At 42.2% G+C, this 14494-nt stretch overlaps 1 protein-coding gene across 1 annotated transcript in view; it reads right to left on the minus strand.

Annotated features, from left to right (window-relative positions):
• The window catches only part of LOC149318034 (uncharacterized), a 99331-nt gene that overhangs the window by 54784 nt on the left and 30053 nt on the right, over positions 1-14494 (minus strand). Inside the window, exons 12-14 of the mRNA XM_089508897.1 lie at positions 9664-9795; positions 6809-6937; positions 378-506 (exon numbers count right to left, since the gene is read on the minus strand). Coding sequence (XP_089365023.1) covers positions 378-506; positions 6809-6937; positions 9664-9795 — 390 coding nt within the window. The remainder of the gene's footprint in view (positions 1-377; positions 507-6808; positions 6938-9663; positions 9796-14494) is intronic.

Genomic DNA, 14494 nt, shown 5'->3' on the forward strand with positions numbered 1-14494 from the left:
CCATCAGATGGTAATTGGCATCATATACTTTTGTTAATCAAACCCTGTTATATTCTATAGGAACCAATATTGTCCAGCTCTGATCCAACAAAGCATTGTATGCATACATAACCAATAGTTAATTCACAACTAACTTTATTTCTTTACTGACTGCCTAGCCATTCTTGCCAGCAACCTGCAAGCTGCTTTTCGAACATGAAGGAATGCAAAAAATGCACCTTGGGGAATTCCACTGAGAAACTCCCAAAAGGGAAATTGCTGGATAAATCATGCTGCATTCATGTATCTGGCATGCACGTGTGGCTGGATCTTAGCTTAGGCATTCTGAGTAGTGCAGTGAGGATTTTACTGGAGACTCTGCTGTAATAAATACATACATTGGTCGCATTTGGGTCCTATCCAGCCAGGAAGACACTGACATGTTCCAGCGATGTGATCACAGTCAGCTCCATTCTTGCAGTCACATATCTGGCCACAGTCAATCCCAAAAAAGTCATCTGGACAAGCTAAGGACAGAAAAATAAAGACGATGTGATTCTGATATGTGTAGGAGCCATACCAGAAAACAAAATTCTTCCCCTAGGCTCCTCACCACTCTAACAAAACAGAGCTTTTAGGAATATAAATTTTCATTTCAGAATTTGGATTTGCACTGGAAATAAGGCAGTATGTGAACTAAAAACACCAAATCTCTCTACAACTGGATATATAAATACAAAATATTTGATACTGTTGTAAGGTAAAGGCAGAAACAGCAGTTACTGTTAAAGATCCCCAGCTATGCTGCTTCTGAAAGTTACTGAATGAGGGACCTTGCAACCCTCATTAAAACAGAAAACAGCTTAAAGTGTGAAAGTGGAAATTCTTTCACCACAGTTCCCTAAATCGTTCACCATGCCCTATGATGAACGATGTAGGGAACTTGGTATGTTTAGCCCAGAGAAGAGACAGTTAAGAGGTGATATGATAACCCTGTTTAAATATTTGTAGGGATGTCATATTGAGGAGGGAGCAAGCTTGTTTTCTTCCCCTCCAGAGACTAAGACCCAGATCAATGGATGCAAGCTACAGGAATAGAGATTCCACTAAACATTAGGAGGAACTTCCTGACAGTAAGAGCTGTTCGACAGTGGAACACATTCCCTTGGAGTGTAGTGGCGTCTCCTTCTGTAGAGGCCTTCAAACAGAGGCTGGATGGGCATCTGTTCGGGATGCTTTGATTGAGAGTTCCTGTATGGCAAGGGGTTGGACAGGATGGCCTTTGTGGTCTCTTCCAACTCTATGATTCTATGAAAATATCAGGAAACTGGTTGTGCTATTAATAAAAATAAGTTGGGCAAAATAGGACACAGATAGAGAGAACTGTCAAACTGAAACCAGAGGAGACCACAATAGACCACACTGGAACATTGGGAGGGAAGTGACCACAGGAGATGAACTTTGGTGATGCCCCCCCACGCGATTTGGTGCATGGCATGATGACTACGTGGGGGCAGTATGGGGGCAGCAGGCGGCGTACACGACATCCCCATGCCAGCACATAACGCCCATCTGTACAGGCTCTAAGTGACAGAGGAGTTTATTGCACAAACCTTATAATGCAGGGAAGCAGGCCTTGTAAAACATGCTGGACATTTATTTGTTGTGGTTATTGTTCAAATGATTTATGTTTTTAATTGGTTTAAATTTTCTGATAATATGATTGCTTTTTTAACTTTTGTAGGCTGGACTTTTAAGTATGCTTGTTAATAACAATAACAAACAAAAACAATTATCTTTAATACCTTTCTAGAATAAACCAGGTAATAACAGAGGGCAAAAACAGTGTGTCCCCCTAGGTTACGTTTCTGTCTCTTTCCATTCTAGACTCCCTGGACTTTCCTTCTTCTAGCCAAATACCCCAAAATGGAGGAAATGTGATTCCTAGAAGCCTCCAGCTCGGAATTCACTGTTTAAATAGTCTGCAGGATCCTCTTGCTATGCTCTGTGTAAAATCAAACAGTACAATAGCACAACTTCTCAAAAGAAGAAGTAAACATCCATTCACTTTTGTATTTCTTGGCACAAAAAACTTGTTGACACTCTGTGTGATTCCCACAGAGTCCTACAGTAGCACATTGGCTAGAAAAGTGAAAAAAACTAGAGAATAGATTTGCTCTGATTATACTTGACTCACAATCACTATGTAAACAAGGTCCATTTTGGGTCTTAGGGGAGTTTCAACAAATGATTCATGAGACATCAAGAATCAATTTTTAGAAATTTACATTTACACAAGGTTGGTGATAATCTATGTCAATTGACTCCTACTTAAGGAAGGGAAGGATTTATTCTGCAATGCCTGTTTGCAATAATTATCTCATGATTTAAGTTCAGTAGCTGATTGCAGTATGCATCTTGGCCAATAAAAGTTAGTATTACTCCTATCTAGGTGTTAAATAATTGAAGAAACACATAAACATTTACACATTTACTGTTTGGATGGGTGACTTTTTGTGCATTCCAGGAGTGAAGGCACTTTATTGTACTAACTCATCACACAGTGGTGACACCTCATTTGTGCTTGGGGTTATTATCCACTGAAGAAAGCAAATCAATTAAATATATCCTTATTTAATGCACTGTGCTGAGGCCATATGCTAAATTGCTATCCCTATAGATAGTTTCCCATATCACCAGGTGCTGAACCCCTTGGAAGAATTCTGTATCCCATGGACCCTATCTATCCCATGATCTGCATCCTAGCAAGCTTCAGCCTTGTATTCCAGGGTGACAAGGAGAAGGAAGGGAAGGAGGAAACACTCCTTTCTCTTACTTTTTGGTTGATTGCTTCTCTCCCCACAAAACCTATGTGAGGTCACCTTCAAACAGCATTTATACAGACTGATTCACTTTATACCATAGACTCCTAGAGCTGGAAAGGGCCACAAGGGCCATCAAGTTTAATCCCTGCCATGGATGAATACACAACTGCAACATTCGTGAGAGATGCCTGTCCAGCTTGCCTAAAGATCACCAAAGAACATCCCCTGGCAAGGTAATGTTTTCCACTCAACAGTTCTTACAATAAAGTTCTTCTTAATGTTTCTGTGGAATCTCTTTTTACTTTTAATTTGAATATATCGGTTCACGTTCTAGTCTCTGGAACAGCAGGAAACAAGTTCACTCCATCTTCTACATGACATTCCTTTGGATATTTAAGATGGCTATCATATGACCTCTCAATCTTTTCTTCTCCAAGCTAAACATAACCCATTGCATCTTTCCCCATAGATGTGAAACCTTCTGAGTCGGCTACTATGATGACCTCTGCATTGTTACCCATCAAGATGGATGTACATCAAGCATCTTTTCTCCCGCCCCCCCCCCACCTCCCTTTAACTACCATAAAAGACTTTACATCCAGCCACTCCTCATATCCAATGAATAAAGTAACCAATTAGAATGTCTACCAGTGGGAAAATAGTCATGATGGAACTCAAACATAAAAAATTACAGTAGTATTTCTACTCCAAAATTAATTGAGACAGGAGCCACATTAAATGCTTATATGGTCAAGTAGCTTTACCCATTGTTTGCATCTTATTTCATTTGGGCACATAGATTCTTTGCATGTGCCACAGCAAGGGTGAGGAGGAAGGAAAGATGTATCAAGTAAGGGATGCATTCTTTTCCCACAGTGCCACCACCTCATTTAACAAGGAATTAGAAGAATTTTGCACTGGATACAAATTAGCATAATCAATCTGTATTTGTTTATTTATTCATTTATTGCACTTATATCCTGCCTTTCTCCCAAAATAGGATCTGTAAAGCAGGAAGGTGACTGAAAATGGGGGGGGGGGGCTTTTTTCCACTGTGTTAGTAACCTTTATTTATTTATAAATAAATGTCTTCTGTTGTTGTTGTTTTTTAAAGTGACCCAGAGGGAAATGTCCTGTGACTCAAAACGCTAGCGTACTGCTATTTGATCTCCATAAGGGTACTAGGGCCCCATACAGACAGGCCAAAATAAAGCTGCTTCCAGTCACTTTGGAAATATGCTGTTTAAATGATGCATGCGTCCTAAGAGGCCAGAAGCTGCGCCAAAGCTGTGCTCCAGTCCTTAGGATTAGATCGTGGCTTAGGCGTGGCTTCTGGACTCTTAGGACACATGCATTATTTAAACAGCATACCTCCAAAGTGACCCGAAGTAGCTTTATTTTGGCCTGTCTGTATGGGGCCTATGATACTTTTCCTATCACTTAGTTTTTTGTTCTGCCAAATGCTGCAAACTACCCTAGAGTCCACTAGGAGGCAGCAGGAGCATGCAAGATATAGATGTGCAATTTGCAAAGGAGCAATATGCTTCTATGAGGAAACAGGCACATATTCTTATGCGCTGACAAGAAACATAACACGTATGGGTGACAAACAGTGCAAAAGAGTCAGTGTGGAAGATACAAGTTTCTAAAATAGGATGAGCTAGAGATTTTTTATTTTTTATTTATTTTTTTGGCAAAACACTTGTTTAAATTAACATTATCTTAATTAACTTATTCAAAATAGAGTGTCGCTTGCTTTTCTTCTCTGTCCAGCTTTGGGAAGTGAAGCAACTTTGCAGCATTTGACAGTGGATCAGTAGATGCAGAAAGTAATCTAAAGTTCTTTCGTGCGTGCGTGTGTGTGTGTGTGTGTGTGTAAAATAGCGTATACTGTTATATTGTGATTAATGTTGTAAAATAATGGTGGGGAAAAGTATAGTCACAGACAAGCTCCTAAGGCTGTTTTAGAGGTCACTATAGTCTCTCACATTTAATTATTTAGTGAGTAAATGCCCCATAAGGGCTATGAGGGGAAATTTTGCCATGTCCCCTGCCCCAAAAAATTTAAAATGAAAAGAACTGGACGTTTTATTTACTTCCTGCTTGGGGGGGGGAGGGACTCCTTGAGGCCCAAAACAGCTTGGGAAGGCTGTGGAACATGGTAAAATGGCTTCCTCTGCCCCCTAAGTACTAAGGGGAATGTGTTCATTTAAAAAAATAGAAAAAAGTTTTAAAAAGTTGCAGGATGACCCAACAAGAGTATGTGAGTCCTTCAAGGTCCTATGGACGTTCAGTAGAGTCCCTCAACCCCAGTATTTGTTCATTTCTGTTGTTAAGCAACACATTGCATTGTAGGAACTATTCCTAAAGTTCCTATATTGCCTGATAAATAATCCATGTGCCTGTGCCATGGAAGGCCAGTGTGTTGCAGGAGTTTGCCACTTGTTCTAGAACACATAGTCTGATCACACAATCTGCCTGCTAAATATGCCTGATGAATGTGATTCTTGAAGATTCCTGTACAGTTGTTTTTCACACTCCCAGATAAGGAGAAAATGAGAATTCAAAGACAAAAGGGGAAAATTAGAGAAAGAGAGAGAAACTGTGGCATTTTAAAAGGAGCTGGTAAAGTGGGGCAGCTGATGATGAACCGCGACTGTCCCTGCCAAACTGGGATTGTTGTAGGGTAAATTTGAGACAAGCAACCCTTCCCCCCTCCAACACCATATTTGTATATTGATGGAATGGAAATGGAATGGCACACAAAAGGGACATTGACCATAAGTAGATAGCTTAAGTCTTACTGTCAGCCCATCTACACCATGATCAGAGCTTGGAAAAGTTAGTATTTAGGCTGCAGCACAGTTGTGAATCTGGCTGTGGGATTCTGGGAGCTATAGTCAAAAACGTAACTTCCCCAAGTTCTGATAGTGGCCTAAAAAAGTAAGCCAATTCTATGACTTCACATCGCAAGTGGAGATTGACAAACTGTCTTTCAGGGAAGCGTGCCACTCATTTTCAGTCTTTTCACTGATGCCTGCTCAGCTTCTGCAGAATAGGATTGGAAAATACTACAAAAAGAAGGACCCTTTTTAAAGGTCTGGTGCAAGATGCAACAGGCTGTGCTTGTAATCCCATATAGAAGAATTAAGAGTCACCTACTCCTTTCAGTGTTGTTGGCATCCCTAACCAGCACAGCCAATGATGCCAATGGGAGTTGCAGTTCAGCAACATCTGAAGGGCTACATGATTCCCACTACTGTTATATAGAATTACTTGCTGTTACATAGAATTGCTGCTAAATTTCTTTATATCAGAGACAGAAATGAAGGATCCTGGTTAAGTGGAGGAATGGTTACTCCAGTTACTGTAGCTTCGACCAGGGGCACAACTACACTCCCCCTCTACCAAATAAGACTTCTGCTTCCACAATGATATTTTCTTTCAATTCACAAATTTCAAGCCTTGAAAAGTGAGACACTGAAAATAATTCACACTTAGAACGCACATTTGCTGTGTTTGCCTTCTCTTGGATATTTTGTCTGGCCCTTTCCTTTAGATACCTAAATGGTATTTTTTCTTTCAGTTTGGAAACTGAAGGGAAATTTTATTGGGCACATAAAATTATATGGGGGGGGGGGCAGCAATGCCCTTATTTCTCCTCCCTGCAGCTACACTCCTGGGTTCTGCAATGAATTACTGATAGATTTGCCCATGAACGAAATGGGAAGCACCCAATTGTGCCCTGGGCTCCTGATCTCTTTAACCATATTTAAGAAACTGTGGCTATTTTGTCTGCACTTGTCAAGGATATCATTTGCCTGGTAAATTATCCTTGCCTCTTGAACAGATCAATGTGATCATTACATCAGACTGAAAAATCTGCAGAAAACATCACCATTGATGAATGCATTGCTTCTTTGTTGGTTTTTTTGAGGAGAAACCGAGAGAAGAGAAGAGTGGAAAGGAGAGGGAGATGAGTCTATGATTCTATGAGATAATACCTTTCTCACAAAAGGTTCCCATCCAGCCAGCTGCACAAGTACACGCTCCACTCATGTGGTCACAGACAGCTCTGTTCTTGCACTGACAGCTGTATTTACAGCTTAGGCCAAAGGTTCCCGTGGGACACTCTACATACACAGAAAAAGAGACAGACAAAAAGGGACAAAATCAGGCATAGGCCTGCCATCAATTCTGAAAGGTCATCAATTAGTTTAAATGGCTGCCACATGCACAAACACTGAAAGGCTGATCTTGCTTTTCAAGACATTTGTCTTAAAATAGCCACAGAGTGTAGCAGTGTGCGTGGACCACCACTTGAAAATTTCCCTTTTTTGGTCTACTGGGAGAAGAATTCAGGGACCTGTAGTTGGGGTATTGTAGATGGGGTTAGAGCGGGTTACACTCTCCCTGAAGACACTGGTTCACAGTTTGGGGGTAATCCTGGACTCAGCTTTGAACCTGGAGGCCCAGGTTACTGCAGTGATCTGGAGTGTTTTTGCATATTTAAAGCTTCTGTGCCAACTGTGCCCATTCCTTGAAATGCCAGATTTGGCTATGGTTGTACATGCCTTAGTTACATCCCATTTGGACTACTCTAATATGCTCTGTTGGGGCTGCCTTTGAAGCCCCAAAGAACTGCAGCCAGACTGTTAACTAGGGAATGTTTCAGAGACCACACAGTGCCCCTGTTGAACCAGCTCCACTGGCTGCCAGTTTGTTTCTGGGCACAAGCTATGTGGCAGCCCCAGAATTCTCAGGAGATACCCTTCTCTCAGTCCCACCCTCATTGCAAGGACAGCTGAGGATGAGGGGGACACAAGAGAGGGCTTTCTCAGTGGCTGCCCTCAGGCTCTGAAACTCCTTTCTCAGGGAGGCCAGAATAGCTGTTTCCTTGCTGTCCTTCCATCAGCAGACTAAGACATTTTTATTCAGATAGGCTTTTAAAACAGAAAGTCTTAAAAATGGGCTAGGAGTGTTGTACTGTTTTAATTATACTGTTTTTAAAAGTTTTCATCTTTTTTAAACTGTATTTAAGCTGGTAGGCTTATCCATTGGACTCCATATAAAAGCTTATTATGATGTTCCACTCTTGACTATGATTATTGGCTACTGATGAACTGTTTTTAGAGAACTAATAGGCATGTGGTAAATTCAGTATTGTATTTGTATTATTGTATTATTTTATTGATGTAATTCCGCCTCGATTCTTGGGAGAGGCGGGAAATATAAATAAAATGTATTATTACTATTACTATTACTATTATTATTATTTTATCCTTGTAATGAGCTATGTGTTTTAATACTGCATTAGTTTATTTCTGTTATAATGCTCCCTTTTGTATGTTTTTAATTATACAGTCACCCCTCCAAGTCCACAGACTTGAGATCCATGGACTTGAAAATTCACGGAGGGGTGACTGCCATTAATGTCAATGGGGCGCATGCCCCGCATGCATGCACCCCATTCAAGCCTATGGAACCCACAAGGTGGGGGGGATCTGGAACGGATCCCCTGTGAGTTCCAAGGGCCAACTGTATTGTTCTTTTAAATTCTAAACCCACTTTGAGTTTTAATTTTGGAAAAAAGCATGATGATGATGATGATGATGATGATGATGATCCCCCCCAAAGTAATTTTTCCCTAGTTTTGGTGTAGATATTGCCATTCTGAGGAAATATGGACAATGCACACAATGTGGTATTGGGTGTTGAATTCAAATTCCTAAAAGGCTTGCTCGAGGGAGGGAGGGAGGGAGGGAGGGAGGGAGGGAGGGAGGGGAGTGTGGAGGCAAGCAACTTTCTTAGAGCGTTTCAATGCATCTGAGGCAGTGGATAGTCATCCACAAATGTACATATTGTACTAAAATAAAGCTATTAATCTAAAGAAGAAGCAGAAGCCTTCTTTTTCTTTCCTTTCCATTCTTTTAATTACATACAAGTGCATGTGTGGACTAAGCACAGCTATCTCTTTGGGGGTGAGGAAAATATTTCCAAACATATATTTTATGGATATCTATGCAGGCAATGCTTGTTTCCTATCTTCAAGAAACCATTCAGAATTTATTTATTTTTTAAAAATAAATTTTAAAGGATCCCCCCGCCTTTTTTTTTTTAAAGAAAAGAAATGGGCTAAATCAATTCCTGGGAGGTAAAGATGCACAAATACGTTGTTTCACTTTTTGTCATAAGAGCTAATTGGCACACTTTTTTGGTAGAAAAGTAGAGTATGACTATGATACAGGCCAAGTCTCCTTATCCTAAATTCTGAAATCCTAAATATTCCAAAAACCAACACTTTTTCAAGGGTGGCTGTGATAATGACATCTTTGCTTTCTGAAGATTCAGTGTACACAAACTTTGTTTCATGCACAAAATTATTAAAAATATTGTATTAAATTACCTTTGGGTGCTGTATATAAGATGTTTATGAAATATATACATAAGATGTATATGTGTTTAGACTTGGGTTCCATCTCCAAGGTATGTAATTATGCAAATACAGATATTCCAAAACAAAACAAAACAAAACTAAACCTCACATCAAAATCTAAAACATCTCAGGTCCCAAGTGTTTTGAATAAGGGAGATTTAACCTGTACATCAATACATAACAGGAAGCTCCATGCCTCAATGACATGCTTGGTGGGGGGGGGGGGGAATCCTCTCTTTTAGAGTATATATATTAAGGTAAATTTCCTGATGGGCTGAAATCTGAGTTCCTACAAGTAGACTCCTCTACATCCTGCAAATAATACTAGATCGACTCCCTCCTAGATGCATGTATCAGCAAAAGCCATTTCCACTCCTTTATTCTAAAAATCACTACTTCACCAACAAATGATTAATGGCTTACTATGCTCACAGTGTCTCCCAGTATAACCTGCTTCACAGAAGCAAATGCCAGTAACAGGGTCACAACTGCCATCACCGTTACTGCAGTCACATACACTTCCACAGAGTTGTCCCCAGTAACCAGGATCGCAAGCTGCAAAATAATACAAAGTTTAACAATGGATGTAACACTATCATTTTAGGAATGTTGTCTTCCTCTCTACAACTTTATTGCAATTCCTATCATCATTCCTTATTACTGGCTTAGGAGGCTGTGAATGGTGTGAGTTAGTCCAGCAACATCTTGTATTGCCTCTATTGCAAAGATGAAAAAGATTTCATGGAGCTGTGAGTAAAAGGGCCAAAAGGGACTCTCATTGGAAATGGCAAAGTGGCATTTGTGTGTATCTAGAATGTATCTAGAATCACTGAGGCAATCCTGGGAATACATAAGAACATAAAAAGAGCCTTGCTGGATTACAGCAAGGCCCATCTAGTCCACTATTCCAGGGGCCATCTACATCCTTATAGTAAACCCATAATCTGGATTTGGATTTAAAATCCCAGACAGCAAATCCACTGAAGACAGTGGGAATTACTTCTGAAAAGACTTGCAGAAGATTAAAATCACAGCTGCCCTTATTTTATTTTTATATAAAATTTATTCAAAATATACCATGCAAAATCTTACAACCATAAGACAATGGTATAAAGAATTTCAAATCATTGAAAATCCTTCCTTAATAAAATTAATAAGGTATTCCTTATTAAGGTTTTTCACAAACAGCTGTTCTTCTTGCTGAATAAACCAATAAGAATTGCTAATATACAGCGTGCCCGCATCATACGCGGGCGCGCCTTACGCGGCTTGAGCATACGCGCTCAAGCCATGGGGCGCGTGTGGGGTGGAAGGGGCGGCGCGTCCCATTCAATTGAATGGGTGCGCACCCCCATTGCGCCCCGTGCGCCGCCACGCCACTGTGCACGAGCCCCATTGTTTACAATGGGGCTTGAGCATAGGCGGAATTCGCCTTACGCGGAGGGATCTGGAACGGATCCCCGCGTAAGGTGAGGGCCCACTGTAGAGGCCTGCCCCTCAGTTTAAAATATAGCCATTGTTAAAATCCATTCATTCATCAGGAGTATAATGTTCCCCTAAGGGAGATGTGGGAAGCATCCTACACACCTTCAAGGCTAAAGCAAGAAATGTTTTACAACATAAATGGGCCTCCAATTTAGAGGTGAGTAACCTGTGTTCCTCCCATCAGGCCCAATTAGAATGGCCAATGGTGATAGAGTCCAACATAATTTGGATATAATTAGATATATCTGTAGTTCCTGCTACAGAGAGAGGAGGAGGAGAGAGGTAGCTGGGCAGCCATTTTGAGTGGTGACTGTTTAATTTTTTAAAAAAAAACTCTAGGGAGAGTGTGCTTGTTGCAGAGGGGGTGGAGCTTCAGTGAGTCACATCTGTGAGTCACTAGGGGGAGGAACTAACAGACTAGCTCTATATCACTCTGTCATGGCCAGCCAAGAGCAGGTCTCGGAGGATGAGGAGGAGGATGGGCCTCCTCCAGAGCAAGAGCTAATTGAGGCTACACCAGGGGTTAATCCTGCTCTACCAGGTCCCAGCTGTGATCTCCCAGCCCCAGAGGAGGAGGCTCAGACAGGTCCTAGTGCTGGTGAGATTCCTCTTGTGGTGCAACAGCCTAGTGGTGACTCTGGGGAGGAATCATGCCTGGATGTGCCTTCCTTTAAGCCAGTATTTCTCAAATAGTGGGGCGTGCCCCCCAGGGGGGCGCGAGGCTCTGTAAAGGGGGGCTCGTTTGACCTCAGCAAATACTATTTACAGTGGCGCGGGGGGCGTGAAATGTTTTCTTCTTCCGGGGGGGGGGCATGACAGAAAATAATTGAGAAGCACTGCTTTAAGCAAAGTAGGGCTGAGAGTGTTTGCAGGCGTAGATCCAGGAGGATTGCAGAGAGGCAATTAGCAAATCAGCCTCAGGTGGCACAGGGGAGAATTTCTCTTACTTAAGGAGCAGAGAGACATCAACTCAGTGCCAGAGTTTATTGCATGATCCTTTGGTGTGATTGCTGCCTGCACTGGCTCCCTGTATCTTGACCCCTTGTTGCCTTGACTCTTGACGTTGGAATGGACTGGACTCTTGCTACTTCTGACTGCCCTGACCCTGGACTGACTACTCTGACCTCTGTTTGCCTGACTTCGGCTCTGGCTTTCGGCTTGCTCCTTAACTATCACTCCTTGCAGGTTTGTAGACTGCTTTCAATTGCTGTGCTATGCCATTCTTATCGGCGTTGTTTGGGTGTGCTGGCTGCAGTCCAGGACACACTCCTCCCAGAGCCTCTCCAGAGCAGTTCCTGCTACAGAGAGGAGGAGGAGGAGAGAGGTAGCTGGGTAGCCATTTTTTATCCAAGGAGATCTACAGCAGAGGCGGAGTTGATTGAGCTCACTGCCAGAAACTGGCAAAACATCAGGGGCTTTAATGTTGGTGTTTTCTGTAGGATTTGTTTTAGGAGGAAGCCCCCAGTCCTGTTCCAGTTATTTCCTAAGACGTTTCAGTATGGACACTGACGGAACCACTGCAGTCACCTGCAACACCTGTGGAATGTTTGTCTTCTTGCCTACAGAAGTGGAGAACTTAACATGCACCAAATGCAAGTTGGTAGCACTCTTGGAGGAGAAAGTACAGCAGCTGGAGTCCAGAGTAGCTACACTTCAGCATATTAGGGAGCAAGAGGATTTCCTGGACACAACGGAACTAACGATCTTGGATGAGTACCATGCAGAGGAAGTTGCTGGGGCGGAGGACGTCACTTCCCATACACAGGAGACAAACAGCTGGAGAAATGTCACACAGAGAAGTAGGCCAAGAAGGGATTGTTCTGAGAGCTTGCAGCTAGAGAATCGATTTGAAGCTCTTTCCCTTATCAAGGAGGACGAGGAAGAGCAGCATGGACAGACTTCAGGGACAGAGCAGGGGAGCCTGAGAGTCCCACCCGAGGGAACAGTTGTTCCTAAGCCTTGGAGGAGGCGTGTGGTCGTAGTGGGGGACTCCTTGCTGAGGGGTACAGAAGCAGTGATTAGTAGGCCTGACAAGATATCTCAAGAGGTATGTTGTCTTCCCAGGGCAAAGATCCGTGATGTGACAGAGAGGCTGGCAAGACTGGTCAAGCCTACTGACCAATACCCCTTCCTTTTGGTCCACGTGGGAACCAATGATACTACAAGACATGGCCTTCAGAACATCAAAAGGGATTACGAGGCTCTTGGTAGGAAGCTGAAAGAAATGGATGCACAAGTTGTCATCTTGTCTCTTCTGCCAGTGGAAGGGCATGGTCCAGGAAGGGAGAGGAAAATAGCAGGTGTGAATTGGCTCCGCAGATGGTGCTGCCGAGAACGCTTTGGATTCTTCGATCATGGGCTGCGGTTCCACGAGGAGAGACTTCTTGCAACGGACGGGTTGCATCTCACGCCAGTTGGAAGAAATGTTTTTGCCAACTGTCTCAAGAACTTGATCAGGAGGGCTTTAAACTGAGTTCCGAGGGGAAGGGAAACAATATTAAGGAAGGTAAAAGGGATGGCAAAAATAGTCAAACTGACATAGAGGAAACAAGAAAAAAAGTGCAAGGACCCAACAGTGGGAGGCAAAAAAACTTGAACAGGCAGCAAGTAAAGGGGACCTGTGGTCTTAAATGTCTCTACACTAATGCACAGAGCATGGGAAATAAGCAAGATAAACTCGAACTCCTAGTACAACAAAGCAAATATGATATAATAGGCCTCACTGAAACCTTGTGGGATGTGTCTCATGATTGAAATGTGGAAATAGAGGGGTATAACCTTTTAAAGAGAAATAGTCCAAACAGGAAAGGAGGAGGAATAGCACTATATGTCAGAGGTATTTACACCAGTGAAGAGATCCAGGACATCAATCCTGGAAGCCAGGTGGAGAGCATCTGGATAAAAATTAAAGGGGAGGGAAACAACAAGGATATTATGGTGGGAGTCTACTACAGACCCCCAAGTCAGATGGAGGAATTGGATAATGCCTTTCTAGAACAGATGACCACACACTCAGAAAGGAGAGATGTAGTAGTGATGGGAGACTTCAACTATCCTGATATTTTCTGGAATTCAAACTCAGCAAAATCCTCAAGGTATAGCAAATTCCTCACTTCCCTGGAAGACAATTTCATGGTCCAAAAGGTGGAAGAGGCAACAAGGGGGTCAGCTATTTTGGATCTGATCCTAACCAACAAGGATGAATTGGTTAATGGTGTGCAAGTGGTGGAATCATTAGGTGGAAGTGACCATGTTCTCCTGGAGTTTGTTATACAATGGAAAGGAGAAGCCAGGCATAGTCAGACATGCATTCTAGACTTTAGGAGAGCGGATTTCAGTAAACTTAGAGAAGTATTGAGAGTGATCCCGTGGTCAGAAATACTAAAAGATAAGGGAGTTCAGGATGGATGGGAGTTTATCAAAAGGGAGATACTGAAGGCACAATTGCAAACAGTTCTGGTGAGAAAGAAAAATGGGAGGTGTTTCAAGAAACCAGGATGGATGACTAAGGACCTTTCAACTGATCTAAGTTTTAAACGGAACATGTATAAGAAATGGAAAAGGGGGGAAATCACAAAAAAGGAATTCAAAGAAATAGCAGGCATTTGTAGGGGTAAAGTCAGAAAAGCTAAAGCGCAGAATGAACTCAGGCTTGCTAGAGAGGTTAAAAAGAATAAAAAAGGTGTTTTTTTTATATGTCCGTAGCAAAAGAAGGAAATGGTAGGGCCACTGTGTGGAGAAGATGGCAAAAATGCTAACAGAAGACAGA

This window comes from Sceloporus occidentalis, unplaced genomic scaffold, assembly GCF_023333645.1.
Source record: "Sceloporus occidentalis isolate IW3139 unplaced genomic scaffold, rSceOcc1.0.p SCAF_2, whole genome shotgun sequence".
Lineage (NCBI taxonomy): Eukaryota > Metazoa > Chordata > Lepidosauria > Squamata > Phrynosomatidae > Sceloporus > Sceloporus occidentalis.